The 14,307-nt window shown below is 34.2% G+C and overlaps 1 protein-coding gene across 1 annotated transcript in view; it reads right to left on the bottom strand.

The window, feature by feature from the left end:
• The window catches only part of CEP112 (centrosomal protein 112), a 423,284-nt gene that overhangs the window by 321,573 nt on the left and 87,404 nt on the right, over positions 1-14,307 (bottom strand). Inside the window, exons 13-15 of the mRNA XM_003786186.3 lie at positions 1,814-1,968; positions 1,375-1,504; positions 673-765 (exon numbers count right to left, since the gene is read on the bottom strand). Coding sequence (XP_003786234.1) covers positions 673-765; positions 1,375-1,504; positions 1,814-1,968 — 378 coding nt within the window. The remainder of the gene's footprint in view (positions 1-672; positions 766-1,374; positions 1,505-1,813; positions 1,969-14,307) is intronic.

The following is a 14,307-nucleotide window of genomic DNA, read 5'->3' on the forward strand; positions in this document are numbered from 1 at the left end:
CCTTCCCACAATAGTGATAAGCAAAGCAAGATGAAACTTGCAAGGGTAAATTAGAAAGGATGCTGTAGACTGTGTTTTCTGAAAGTAAAATAATGAACCATAACACAGTCTATCAAAACTTTCATAGTGACCCACGTATTAGAGGGCATAAAAGCTTACTTATCTGAAGATGTTATGATTCTCAAAAGTACCTACTTTACAGTGTAAGAGAAATCCTTTCTGAACATTTGGATTAGGATATTACTAAAAAATGACCAACTAAGTCAATATGAAATGATAGATTTGAAGTTATAATGATCACACTTGATACTTTTTGACCATGAGAGAAATGGAAAAATCAAAGGTGAGAGAGAGAAAGAGAAAAAGATTATTTGCAGATAATTTAAAAAGAGGAAATTATTCTAAAATAATAATATATTTAAATAAGGTTTATTTTTTAAATTAATCTCAAAAAAGATCATTCAAATTAAAATTATTGTATTTTATTCTCCACATCTTGTTAACACCTACCTATGTTAGTTAACTTTTTTTTTAATTATACAATGCAATAAAGAAACCAGAAAAGACAACTTGCATTCTAAGAGTTCTTTTAAAATTTACTCTGATTTATACAGATAAAGAAAAGGAAAAGTTATATTTGGTCATTATTCTGGTTAGAAACACAAAACTCACCCTTAATTGTTGCTTTCTTTGAAGTTCTGCTTCCTGTAATTGCTGTTTTAATTGACAGATGTTCTGTTCTAATTCTTCAATCCTACCAGATGCCTACAAGGAATATAGGAAGAAGAATAAAAAGCAGAATGTTGATTTTTGTACAATCTTGTTAATTCTAGTTGAAAAAAACATATACCTTTTTTTCCCTTGAAAATTCAATCAGAATTAAAATTATCCATAAATCTGAATCACAAATATTTTTAAAAGGCAGTATAAAAATTAATCCTTTAAGGTAAAAATAGAAATTAAATGCTGCATAGTATTGAATGTTATGAAAATGTAACATATAAAAATAATAGATTTACAGAAGTTTTTTAATTTAATTATAAAACCAAAGTGGCACCAATTCTTAAAATAATAATGTATATAATTACTCTTCAAAATGTATTATTAATACAATTAAGCATTTATTCTTGGGTTTTATGTGTAAAAGCATTAACTTATAGCAGAATTTATTAACTATTTATGTTTTGTTATATACTTTGGCATTTTTAACATTTTAAATTGCAATAAAAATTCTTAAAGTTTCTGTTATTTTGAGAACAAAGTGAAGGAAAGACTAATTTCAAATGTCAAATAATCTATATGCCTATCCATGGCTATCCATGAGTGAAGTAAATAACTACTTCGAGTGGATGTATCTACCAGCACATATAATACCTTGGAAGCTGAAAGAGCATGTTCTTGTTTCAGAAGGGTTATATCAGCATCATATTTTGTTTGTAAAAGTTTCGTGTTTTTCTCATAATCATTTACAAGATGATCCTTCTCTTTATGTAGTGCATTGCGCCTAAAAGCAGTAAGAGAATAAAATAGATTTCCAAAATATTTAGGACCAATCTCTAAAATGGAATTTTTTAATCAACTAAATCCAAATACATTATTATTCAATATATCAAATTAAGTATTTGATATCAGTTGGTTCTAAACATTATACTTATGTTACAAAGAGACTTTTAAAAAGTAAACAAACAGGGGTATTTAGGTTAGAAACGTCTCAAAGTTAAATGTGCAAGTTTAATTAATTTTGGCTGCTAATTTAGGGTTAATATCAGTATTTTATAGCTATACCTGATAGACATCTGATTTCAAACATTACCTTGCCTTTACTTCTTGTAATTCACTACATGTTATCTGGTAACATCTTTCAAGTTCTGATTTTTCTTGAATTAATTTCTGTCTCTGTAAATTACTGTTTTCTGCTTCTCCAGTCAGCTGCTGGACACGGGCCTCCAACTCTTTGACCATGTGGTTCTAAAAACATATGTCATTAAGAAAGCCTCTGATAAGTTTTATGACACTTTTGTATAGCCAAGGAGCCTAAAAAATATATATCACCTTTAAGAATAAACAAAACAAAAGTATCATGAACCACAGTAGCAATAATTAAATCAACTTCTAAATTCATCACATCTAAAAAAAAAAAAAAAAAGAATTCTTACTACCATTAAACTAAGAGAACTAAGAGGATATCATGGTTATATTGTCTTAGCCATTCATTCATTTAATGCATATTGATTTAATGAGTCTGGTAATACTGCAGGATATTGTTACATAGCAGTAAGTAAGATCAGCCAAGTTCCCATCCTCAGAAAGGTTACATTTTCTTCACATCTCTTTATTAGATTAGTTAGGTGAGTACTTACCAGTGTTCTTTGTTCTTCATTTGCAGTTTTAGAAACTTTTTAAAATTATAACAGCAATGTAATATTTTTAAAAGGAAGTCTTACCACAAACATTTTAACACAGGGGTTTATCAAGTGACATGCTTATCATTATATAAGTATATAAGAACATTTTATTACACAGTTTCAGCATTAGTACCCAAGATTTTTATTCATTTCATTTTTTGATGACTTTATCATTTCATAAAGACCACTTGTCCATTTTTCTTCAGCATTTAAATCATTTCTCTATTACTTAGTACTTTAGTTATTTAAAATGTTTCACCTTTGTAGGATTGCAATTTTTAAAAAAGATGAAAATATTTATAACCTTTTAATGCTTTATCTAAAATTAGGTTAAGCAAGCATCAGTTGAAGGGACAATTGATTTTCATTTTAAAACTTAAACTTCTAATAAGTGTGAGTTCTTAGGAAAGGTAGTCTGATCAGGTCAGTTACCCTGATATACAGTTTCGAAGACAACCCTTTAAAATATGATGTAAACCTTAAATAATGTTACTACCCTGACATCCTTTCTTCATTTCATCCTTTCTGCATTATATCACTGAATAGGTAAATAAATTTTGGTGCAACAGTTTCCAAATCTGTAAAACAGAAATCATTATACCTAACTTACAAGCATGGGTTATAGATCAACTTTTAAAAATACATAAAATTCCTGGCTCAGCGCCTGACAATATCAAATATTCAGATTTCCTCTCCTTGCATCCTATTCACTTTACTTCTTTATTAAGAGCTCCTTTCAGAAATTAGATTCAATTTTCTTTTTTTTTTTTTATAAATTTCAGATTAACATAAGGGTACAAACCCTTAGGTGACAATTCTAGGGCTCGTTAGATAAAATCCTTGTTGTAGTTGTGCCCCTCACCCAGGAGGTGTGCCATAAACCCTTACATTGTGCCCATTAGGTGACGGCACACCAATCCTCCTCCCTACCCCTTTCTCCCCTTCTCTTCTCACACCTCCCCCCATCTGCTAAATAAATTGAGTTTGTCTCTTGTGTGGGCATGTATTAATTCATCTCTTGGCTTTTCATTAGTAGTGAATACATTGGATACTTGCTTTTCCAACCTTGTGATACTTTACTAAAGAGAACAGATTCAATTTTCTAGCACATATTCTAAACTCCCATTGTGTCCTGAAAATTAGTTGACTATAAGAAACAAAGAAAATAAAACATCCTTTGCCTTCCAATTTTAAATAGTGAAAGAAGATGATTATATCCCTTCTTCTCTTAGTAAATACCAAAAAGAGACAAGACATACTAGAAACAGAAATGCAAACTCCATCCTAATAAGCCTTAGGAGAAGAAGTTCTGTTACCAGCCATGAAGGAGTAGCTTGCAGCAGATCACACTCCCACTGTGAACAACTAAAAACCCAGAAAGATATCAAAGAAATCAGTAGGAAGGCATTCAAGGACTTCCAGGTAGCTTGGATATAAGAAGTCCAGAGAAAGAAACCTCAGAGAGATGACTCAACATTCTCTGTATTGCTTTTATACCCTAGAGGTATTTTCCAGTGTTAGAGGAGGCAATGGGACAAGGAAATCAAAGCAGGACATGAGGAACCAAGATCCTTATGCAAGGGACGCACAGAGAAGTAAGCTCCATACCAGCAGTTTTCTACTCAAGGAATTCGTTAAATCATAACATTCACAGGACAGCAAGACAAGAGACCAAATGAAAAAACTCTGAAAAGCATACCAGAGTTTTCAGCAAATCATAGATTATCCAATGGAGAGGGGCTCCTAGTAACATCAAAAATTTCAATGGCACTTGTGTTAAGGGCTACCATTAGGGGAGGAGATTAGTCAAAAGGAGACCAAAGATTGGAAAGACTACAGCCCACCCTTTAGCAATTCAGCCCTGAATGGATCCTGTCATTCGTCTCCACACTTGCTGCCTCTCAGAAGTGAGGGCAGAGGCAATCCAGAAGGTAATGTCATACAAAGCCTTATCCCTTTTCATACACCATATCCCTTTTCATCCAGGCAATCAACCAGAAAATAACAGGCAGACCAAAAAATAGAATCAAGAGAAAATCAAGGCAAAAACAGAAACATACATGCAGATGGCCCAGATACTGAAATTATTTGACATATGAAGACATATTTCATCCTGCAAAATTAAATGAGGATCACATGTAAGAATAGAAATAGTCCAGGGGAAGATGACTTATAGCTGGAGATCTTAGAAAATATCATCAGAGAACAGTTATCTAAACTAAGTAGAAGCAAATAATCTCTTATTTGTTTCAATGGCAACAGATGCATCCATTATGATGATACCTTCTTTCAATACAATCTGGTATGAAAAAAGAAGCAGAGGGCAGCATCTGTGGCTCAAAAGGGTAGGGCACCAGTCTCATATGCTGGAGGTGGCGGGTCCAAACCCAGCCCCGGCCAAAAACTTCAAAAAAAAAAAAAAAAAAAAGAAGCAGCAGAAAAGACTGTGCTGAATAAAAAAAATCACACAACCATTTTTGCAGAAAGCATGGGTAAGAAGGATTATGCAAAGAAACATTATAATAAGTCTTACAGTAGGCCACAGAGTAATAAATGCTAAATCATTCACTCTCATGTACCCCTGTCTGCCAAGAAATTCCTTCTACTATGAAACATGACCTTGGCCCTATCTAGAAACAATCTATTGTATCTAGAAACAATCTTCAAGTAGCTAGCCAAGGAAGAAACATATATTTAAAGAAAAGAGACCATCAAAAATGGACCACCAGCATCTATACAAATAAATGGTAAGGAAGAGAGGCAGAAAAAACAAAAGCCAAATGAAAAGCACTCACCAAGAAAAAGAAAATCACTTACATATGATAGATTAAAATCAACATTAAATGTTCCCAAAGTTTTTTTTAATTTGCAAAAAGATTGTATATGCAGAAAAAGTTAAACCTCACCTCTATAAAGAAAATAGGTTAAAAAAAAAAAACTGTAGGCTATGTTGAGATACAAACAAAGAAAAAAACCAATAAAACATTAATACAACAATTTCAGGTAAAAGGAGAAAGGCGAAAAAGCATCATGAAAAGGAAAGTTTCCATGAAACTAGCTCCAAAAAGAATGTATATAGAAGGGACACAGTAATAAACACGGAGGAAAGGTCAAGGAAAATAAAACAAAATAAAAACTAGAATAAGCAAAAATCTGAAGAGCAAACAATTAATACAGAAAAGAGAAAAGAAAGATCCAACATTTATATAATTGGTGAACCTGAAAAACAGAAATGCTAAAACAGGAAAATACAGTAGAACCTCCCTACACTGACCACCTCCTGAAGCTGACCCAGTTTTCATAGACCAGACATGCACCACATGTACATATCAGTGCAACAGGCCTAGTTCCTTATGTTAACCACCTCTGTATATTGACCTCTGTTTACAGTCCTTTGGATAATCAACTTGCAGAGGTTCTGCTGTACATTAAAAGATAAAATACAAGAAAAATTTATAAGAATATAGAAATATAACTATATACTGTAAAAATGACATAGAATGAAGAATGCCACGAATGAATAACTTGATGAAGTTAGTCAAGTAGGAAAGGAGCCATTTAAAGCATTTCAAATGTATCACTTTCTTACCAAAACTCTTTGATGGCTTCCCTTCATACCCAGAGTAAGGGATGATTATCACAGCCTCTCTGATCTCATCTCCTACCACTCTCCCCTCCCATTTGCCACACTGGCCTTCCAGCTGGTTGTCGAAGTCATCAGGCTCACCTCAAACTGTTCCTTCTGCCTATGGCACTCTTCCTCCAGGTACCTGCACAGGGTTTTTTGCTTTGTTTTTTTTTTTTTTCAGTTCTCCACCTAAATGTCATCTTATGAAGAAATCTTTCCATACCTACTCTTATCTAAATAACCAGATCTCTAACCCCCATATTTTTCTGGTCTTCCACCCTTTCTTTTTCCTTTTTTTTTTTTTTGGGGGGTTTCTTTGTTATCTATTTTCCACAAGAAAGTTTAAGTCCAAGATAGCCAAGACATTGCTTTGTTTGCTTGCACTCGATCTTCTGTTTCTAGAGCACTTCTTGTCTTAGAGTAGGTATTCAATAATCATTTGTAGATTATCAATAAAGTTGAACTATATGGGCTTGTACTGCACAGGTCCACTAATATGTGGATTTTTTTCAACCAAACAGGGTTAAAAAAATATAGTATTTACAAGATGCAAAAGCTGCTTACACAGAGGGCAGGCTTATACTTGTGCTCTACAAGGCTGAGTGCAGGACTTAAATAAGTGTGGATTTTAATATACATGGGGTCCTAAAACCAATTCCTTCATATACCCCCCAAAATTGCTTATTTTTTTCTCTTTCCATGTCAATAAATTTAAATCCACACCATGATGTTCTTTTTAAAAATTTGTTTCAATTAAAAACTTTTTTTTTAGACAGAGTCTCATTCTGTCACCCAGGCTGCAGCACAAAGGCTCAACCCCCAGCTCACTATAGCCTCCAACTCTTGGGCCAAATGATCTTCCTGCCCCAGCCTCCAAGTAGCTGGGAGAGTACCGGCATATGCTACCATGCCTGGCAGATCTTTAAATTTTTTAGAGAGATGGGGGCCTTGCTACATTGCTCAGGCTGGTCTTGAACTCCTGATCTCAAATGATCCTCCCACCTTGAACTCCTGATCTCAAATGATCCTCCCAGGAAGCATGAACCACTGTGCCATGATGCTATACCCCCATTTTTAATGGGTGGATGCACCAAAATTCATTTACAATAAAAGACTGCATTTTTAAAGAGTACAAACAGAATAACAACTAAGTTTCAACCTGTCAATTTCTGACCACATTGTTGAAAAATATTAGCATCTTTTAAGCTTATGATTGGGTTGCAATGAGGAAATAATAAACATCTGCTCAATATAGAATACACCAAAACAGTTTTGTGTGTTATAAAAAGTAGAGATGGAATACAAGAAATCCCAAGTAGAGATATCTCCCCTAAATTAAAAGAAAAATTTTGAAAATCTGTTTCTTTTTTATCTTAATGTAAAATAAATGTGCTCTTTATAAAATATTAGAAAATACCAAATTGCTAAAGAAATAAATCAAGGTAAAAGGGGGCTAAAATTACACAAATATCAATAAATCAATAGACTTTGCCTAAAGAAAAGGTTTTCTATCACTGAGAAAAACTAGATAGCCCTTTTTCCACAATTGAATAAATACAGTGGAGATGACAGAAAATGCTCAGATGAAAGCATAAAACTATTTTTATGAGAGAAAGGACATGAGACGAAAACATATCCAACAAATCAGAGATGAAAGTGTTAGATGTTGAAACAATATTGTGACCTCAGCTATCTGTATATACTCAGCAGAGTAACAGTGATAAAATGGACTTGAAATTTTCACTCAAAATGATCAAAACTTTATGATCTACAATGAAGAGATTTGTAACTAAAATAGTCAACCCATGGAATATACCTGTTCAAAAGGAGAAGTGGTTCTTTCGTCTTGCCTACTAGATGTGTGGTTTGGACTGTTGGTTGTTCTTCCTAAATATATGTATGTAGTGTCAACAGTGACAAGTAAGTACTTATGCTTTTCCATCCTCATTTGTCTTCATCTGTTGAAAAACCTTTAGGTTATAATAGAAAATAACAAATGTTGGTGGAGACACAGAAAAATCAGTATCCTCGTGCACCTTTGGTAAGAGTGTAAAATGGTACAATCACTATAGAAAACAGTATGGATGCTCTTCAAAAATTTTAAAAAACAGCTACTTGAAGAATCCGGAAATCCTACTTCTTGGTATTAAAGTCAAGATCTCAAAGAGATATTTGCACTACTGTGTCCCATGCAGAATTATTTACAATAGACAAGCAGTGCAAACAATGTAAATGTCCATGGATAGGTCATTAGCTAAAGAAAATGTGATATATATATCACATACATACACACACACACACACATATATATATAATGGAATATTATTTAGCTATAAAAAATAAATCCTGTCATGTACTACCACTTAAACGAATCTTGAGGATTTTATACTACATGAAATAAACCAGTCATGGAGGACAAATGCTGTATGATTCCAGTTATATGAAGTCTCTATAGCAGTCAAACCCATAGGAACAAAGTAGAATGGTGGTTGCCAGAGGCTGGGAGAGGGAAAAATAGATATAATATAATCTGCTAAAGGAATAGAGCAGTATAAATAATGTTACCACAAAATGTCTCCTGAATATCAACTGAAGTAAAGATGGTTCATCACTCAATGGTTACGGAGTTTTATTCATGTGAGATGTAAAAGTTTGAGGGATTTGCTGTATCACAATGTTCTATAGTTAATACTGCGTTCATTTTATACTTAAAAATTTGTTGACAGCATAGAGCTCACATTCTGTGCCTTTTTACCTCAATAAAAAGAAAAACAAAAAACAATTATTATGACTTAATACCATATTACATGTGAATTCATATAAAATTCTTCCTCAATGGAATACTCAAGGCTTCATGGACCAATATATTTTGATGATGATGAAGATAATGGTAGTGGGAAGCCCGCAGACACATATAAAGTACCTGAAGGACAGCGATAATATTTGGCCAAAATAATCTTTTTTTTAAAACAAAATACGAAGAGCTGAGGGGAAACAAAATAGTAAAGGCCTCAAAATGAGGTAAAAAATTATTTTAAAAAGATGTTTTGTAGGCTGTAACAGTGTAGAAGGAGAATTCAGTGGTATATAACAATAGGAATAGAGAAGAAAGTGACTGTACAAGAAATGATAAACAGATTACCTTGGGTACACAGGTTGTCTTCCCATACTGGGAACTCAAAGGTAGCACGTGGAAGACTTTAGACCTCCTCAAGTGATATAATTTATAAGCAAAAAATATAATAGACATGAGAGGAGAAACTCAAGTACTGGATCATGGAGAAATGGAAAAAACTGCACTTGTCAGTTATGAAGCAAGAAGAGGCAAGGACAGCAAGTGGAGGTTACTGGAAGAGTCCAGAAATGAGGCAACAATGGCCTGTACTCAATTGGTAGCTGTGGAAACAGAAGGGAATAAAGCAGATCCAAGAACATTTTCAGAGAAGTAAATTGAATGATTTGATAAAATACTAAATGAGAGAGAAGAGAAGTGCAAAAATCATAAATCTTTCAGGTTCAAAATCTAACGCACCAAGAGATTGATAGTGACAATGGGGAATTAAAAGAAAGTTTGGGAAAGAGTATTATTTTGGTATGAAATATCATAGACATGATTTTCAACAAGTTAAGTCTTAGGAAATATCTAATATAGCCTATGGGCTTTCAGTCAATGCAGCATCTGAAACAGTTATGCAGCAACATGGACGGTATAAGAAATCAGGACTGATGATACAAATGTTGGAGTTTTGTAGACACACTTAGTTTGAAACCCTGTAGGAGTCAAAACTTTTAAAAGGTTAGTATTAGGCAACTATTTAGAGTCCATATTTCTCTTATGGAAAATCCTCATGGCAAAAAGAACAATAAAATTTATCTTATTTCATAAACTTCTTATTAAAACATGACTAACAGAAATCCCAGATATATTTATAGTTCATTACACTAAAATGTAGTGCTTACTAAATTTTGTTTACCCTTATCATTATTCAAAAATTATTCCCAGGCCCGCTGCTAGATCTTGATATTTATTGCATTAAATTAATAGCATATAAATTATTTTATCAGAATTTTTATTAATATTTTTATGACTATAACTCAACATAATTATTCTTTGTAATGTTACATATTTTATTACATTTAAAAATACTATTTTGAGAAGGACGACATAGACTTCACCAGATTGCCAGCAGAGTCCATGGTACAAAAAATGTTAAGAACTCCAATAATAAGGCCTAGAATCTCAATAAAACTACCCACAGACTGTCAGTGTATCTAAACTCTGATATCAAGAAAGCTCTATCATTTTATAGCCTTTATCTCCCCAAGCATTCAATAATTTGGTTATTATTTTTATGTTTCTAAGTTTTAATGTTTGTTTAAAAAAATCCAGTGTTTACATGTTTAAACTATGAATTTCACATAAGAAAATCCCTGCCAATACCAAAAAACGTAAGTCAAATAATCTGTACAAGTGTTTGCTTATAACAAATGGCAATAAAATAAAACAAGACTCAACAAAAAAGAAAAAAGCCTGAAAGAACGACATAACAGAGAAAGTAATTCTCAGTGACAGTCTTGCCTTTCATCTTAAGCCATGCCTTGAACTCTACCTTGTTTAATTATTAAATCAGGAGCTGCTCAGCAAGACCTGTCTAGTTTTGATGATTCTTAAATTCAATCCTGCTGACAGACTCTATCCATTTTTCTCTATATTTACTATTATTACCTATGACATGATCTGAATGCTAATTTTTAAATTCAACTTTCATTAAAAATAGAATGACAGTCACCTCTTGGCTCCAAAATATTACTTTTCTTTCCATCCCAAACTTATAAAAATTAAAAATTATACTATGAAAGATACTTCTTTCTTAATATTATTTAATAAATGAAATATGCAAATGCAGTAAACATTTTAAGCAATTAATATATTTTACCAATTTCAATATTATTTAATATATTTAATTCAATTGCGTGAAAATGTAAGATGTTGAAATGACGGAGGCAATATGGTATAACAACGATTTACATAGCACTTATATTGGTATTATCTAGAAATGATTTAAAGTACATGGGAAGTTGTGTATAGGTTATATGTAAATACATTTTATATAAGAGACTTCAGCATCCATGGGTTTGGTATCTGTGGGGCATCCTGGAACTAAGTTAAAATAAGAACTTCCTTCATCAATAGATCACTTCTCCCCTCCAAATCCTATCAGCTGATACATTACAGACTTGGGAGACAGTCTCTCTTCAAAGCGTTCTTTCTGTCCCTTAGGATTAGCAAGGCTTTCCTATTGCAAATGGGAAGCTTTCAATAGGAGTTTGACAGTGGTCTTGTGCTTTTGGGGGGTCTCTCCCAGAGGCTCACTCCCCCCTCACTACTTGACTCCTTACAAGAACCCAGTCTTCCAGCTTTTCCCCAGTACACATAGGAGTAACTTATAAACCCAAGAAATATAAGTTCACAGTCTGAAATAACTAAATATCTGCAGAAAACAACTCTGAAATAAAGTCAGCAGTACTTGTATTAAAAATATGTAAGTAATTAATATATAAGCAATATAATACATATACCATACATTATAATTTATAACATATAGTATTCTGAAGGTGAATTATATCAAGAGACAGGCCAAGAATTTTAAATAACCCTGATAAATATACTTAAGAAGAAAATAATATTATTAACAAATGAAAAAATAAGAAATTGTTCTTTAAAGTCAAATGAAAATACTAGGTATAAAAAATACTTAAACTAAAAAGTGTAATAGAACCAATAAGCAGGAGCATATCTACTAAAGCCTTAACTGATGAGTAGATTTGAACACAAAACCATCCTAGAGGTAAAGGATAGCGAATAAAACAAGGAGATAGGAAACATAAAATAAGACCTTAGGAAGGAAGTTCTTTTCAAGGAAATAATAAATGCAGAAAAACTCAAGTTTAAAGGGCTCAAAATAAGGACAGAAAGCCGCAACTAGAGACATTATAAGGGTATTTAATATATATATAAATCAAAGATATTTGCTGATGTTCCCAACTGCTCACATCCTTTGTATTTGAAAACCATTTGAGGGTCACATTTTTCTAATGTTTATTGTTTAGATGTGGCTCCACTATCTTCTAACATTGAATGCTGAAGTAAAAACATCTGAAAGCATCAATACTTTTTCCCCTTATAAATGACTCAATTTTTTTGTTGTGTTTTCTTTGGGAGGGGGCCATAGCAATTTATAATCTGACCATTCATAGGATTAGATTCTCTAGGACTGCTGGGATCTGTTCCCCACAAGCTTTTCAAACCACTATGATAAAAATCTCAACTGTGTCTCATGTCTTTAATCTGCTTTATTCTCTCCAGAATATAATCTAATGTATTCTGCTAAGTTGGATGCTTCATGAAATAGGACAAATGATATAAACATTTGGTTGGTTTTTGTTGCTTATCATTTCAAAAAAGTTGCATTATGGGACACTTTAAATAACTACAAAATTAGAAGGAATAGTATAATAAACTCCCTTGTACCTATTACCCAAATTCAACATTTACCTGCTTCTTAAGTAGACCTTCTAGAAATCTATGTGTAGAAACACCACTTACACACCCTCTTCCATGATGTCTGGAGCCATCAAAGGTCTCAATGGTGTAACTCAGCTTGCTTCTCAGATTTCCTCACTGTTGATTCAGGCCTATGCTTTCTGGATTCTGGTAGGTCAGTTTCAATTCAACCATTACCTCTCCAATTCCAAAAATTATATTGCTCTCCCATTCTCTTTGTCCATTTGGGTTTATTTTTTTAAATCCCTCTTCTTATCATTTTTATAGCAGGAAATGGAGACAAAAACTATGTTCAACCTTCCAACTTCAAACAAATATTGATTAATTTCCTAAAATAAGTCTTTCTTTTCTCATTTGTATGTCTCTCTTGATTATTATTCGTGTCTCTCTTATCATTATATTCAAAATGTATGTTAGGAGGGAGATGGCTGACTAGTAGCAACCCTCAGCAGAGGATCCTGAGCAGAGAGAGAAAAACTGGACAGAATGGGACTCTATGAAGCCAAAGGTGGGGAGCTGAGCCTAAAAAGAAGTTTAGCAAGCTGTGACTCCAAGGAAGAGCATCCAAGAAAACAAATGACAGATACAAAGCCTATCAACTAGAGAACAGGAGAGGGTCTGAAGTTCTGCCCCATGCAGAGTACAGAGTGTTTGGTCTTTTACTGAGAGATCTGGGCATAGTGTGGACCACCAAACATCAGGACGGAATCTGTGACTTGTGGGGCATAAAGAGGGAAGAAAGGGACACTCGCGGGAGGAGGAGCAGTCCCCTAGTTATGACTTTGCCTAAACAGTGGTGATATTGACCCTCAGTTTGGGCTATCTGGCAGGAGGGGGTGCAGAATCCCCGGCGCCAACTAGACCCACAAGCAGAGGTTTGCTGGATGTGGACCAAGACGTGAGGGTAAGGGCATGGTTCCCTGACTCCAACTGGGAGGGTGAGCAGAGGCTTGCTGGATGGGGACTAAGACCGGCGGGTGGGGACATGGTATCCTGCTCCAACTGGGCCAGCGAGCAGAGAAGTGGACACCAGCATGGGCTGAGTATGGTGGTCAGGGGCATGAACCCTTGGCTCCAATTGTGCTGTTGGAGACCCTTGGATCCCTCTCTGTTGAACAGGGTTTGTGCTGCTGAGACAATGTGATTGTAACTCGTGTCTAAGACTGTTGACCCAAGGACACTCTGGGATTGACTTTCAAAGTTCTATAGCAGAAAAGAACTAAAGGGTGAGGGCAGAGTGCCACAGCTGTCTGTTGCTCCACAGCTGAGATCGGAAACTAATACTGTGGCTTCTTAGGACAGGGTAGAGGTTGGCTGATTTAATTAAAACAGAGCCAGCTTATACTATCTCACCAAGTAGGTCCTCAGAGTCTCCAGCCAAAACTCTAAAAGGGGCCTTTATAAGGTTGTATAGGATAAGCCACAACTACAAAGACTAGTGCTTGAGTAAGGGGCTGATTATCTCTACTAACTGGGAACTCCAATTCAATCTCACCCTACCAGTTCTAATAACCAAACGGTGAACAATTACCATGATATGGAACCAACAGAAGAACTCTGGCAAGATGAATAACCAGAGCAGATCCCCCGACAAGGAATAACAAAGGAGATACAACTGAAGATGCCATGCATAGACAAATGGCTGAAATGTCAGAAATTCAATTCAGAATATGGCAAATAAGATGAATAGAATGGAAGAAAAGATAGAA

Source organism: Otolemur garnettii, unplaced genomic scaffold, assembly GCF_000181295.1.
Source record: "Otolemur garnettii isolate 467f Iridium unplaced genomic scaffold, OtoGar3 scaffold00018, whole genome shotgun sequence".
Lineage (NCBI taxonomy): Eukaryota > Metazoa > Chordata > Mammalia > Primates > Galagidae > Otolemur > Otolemur garnettii.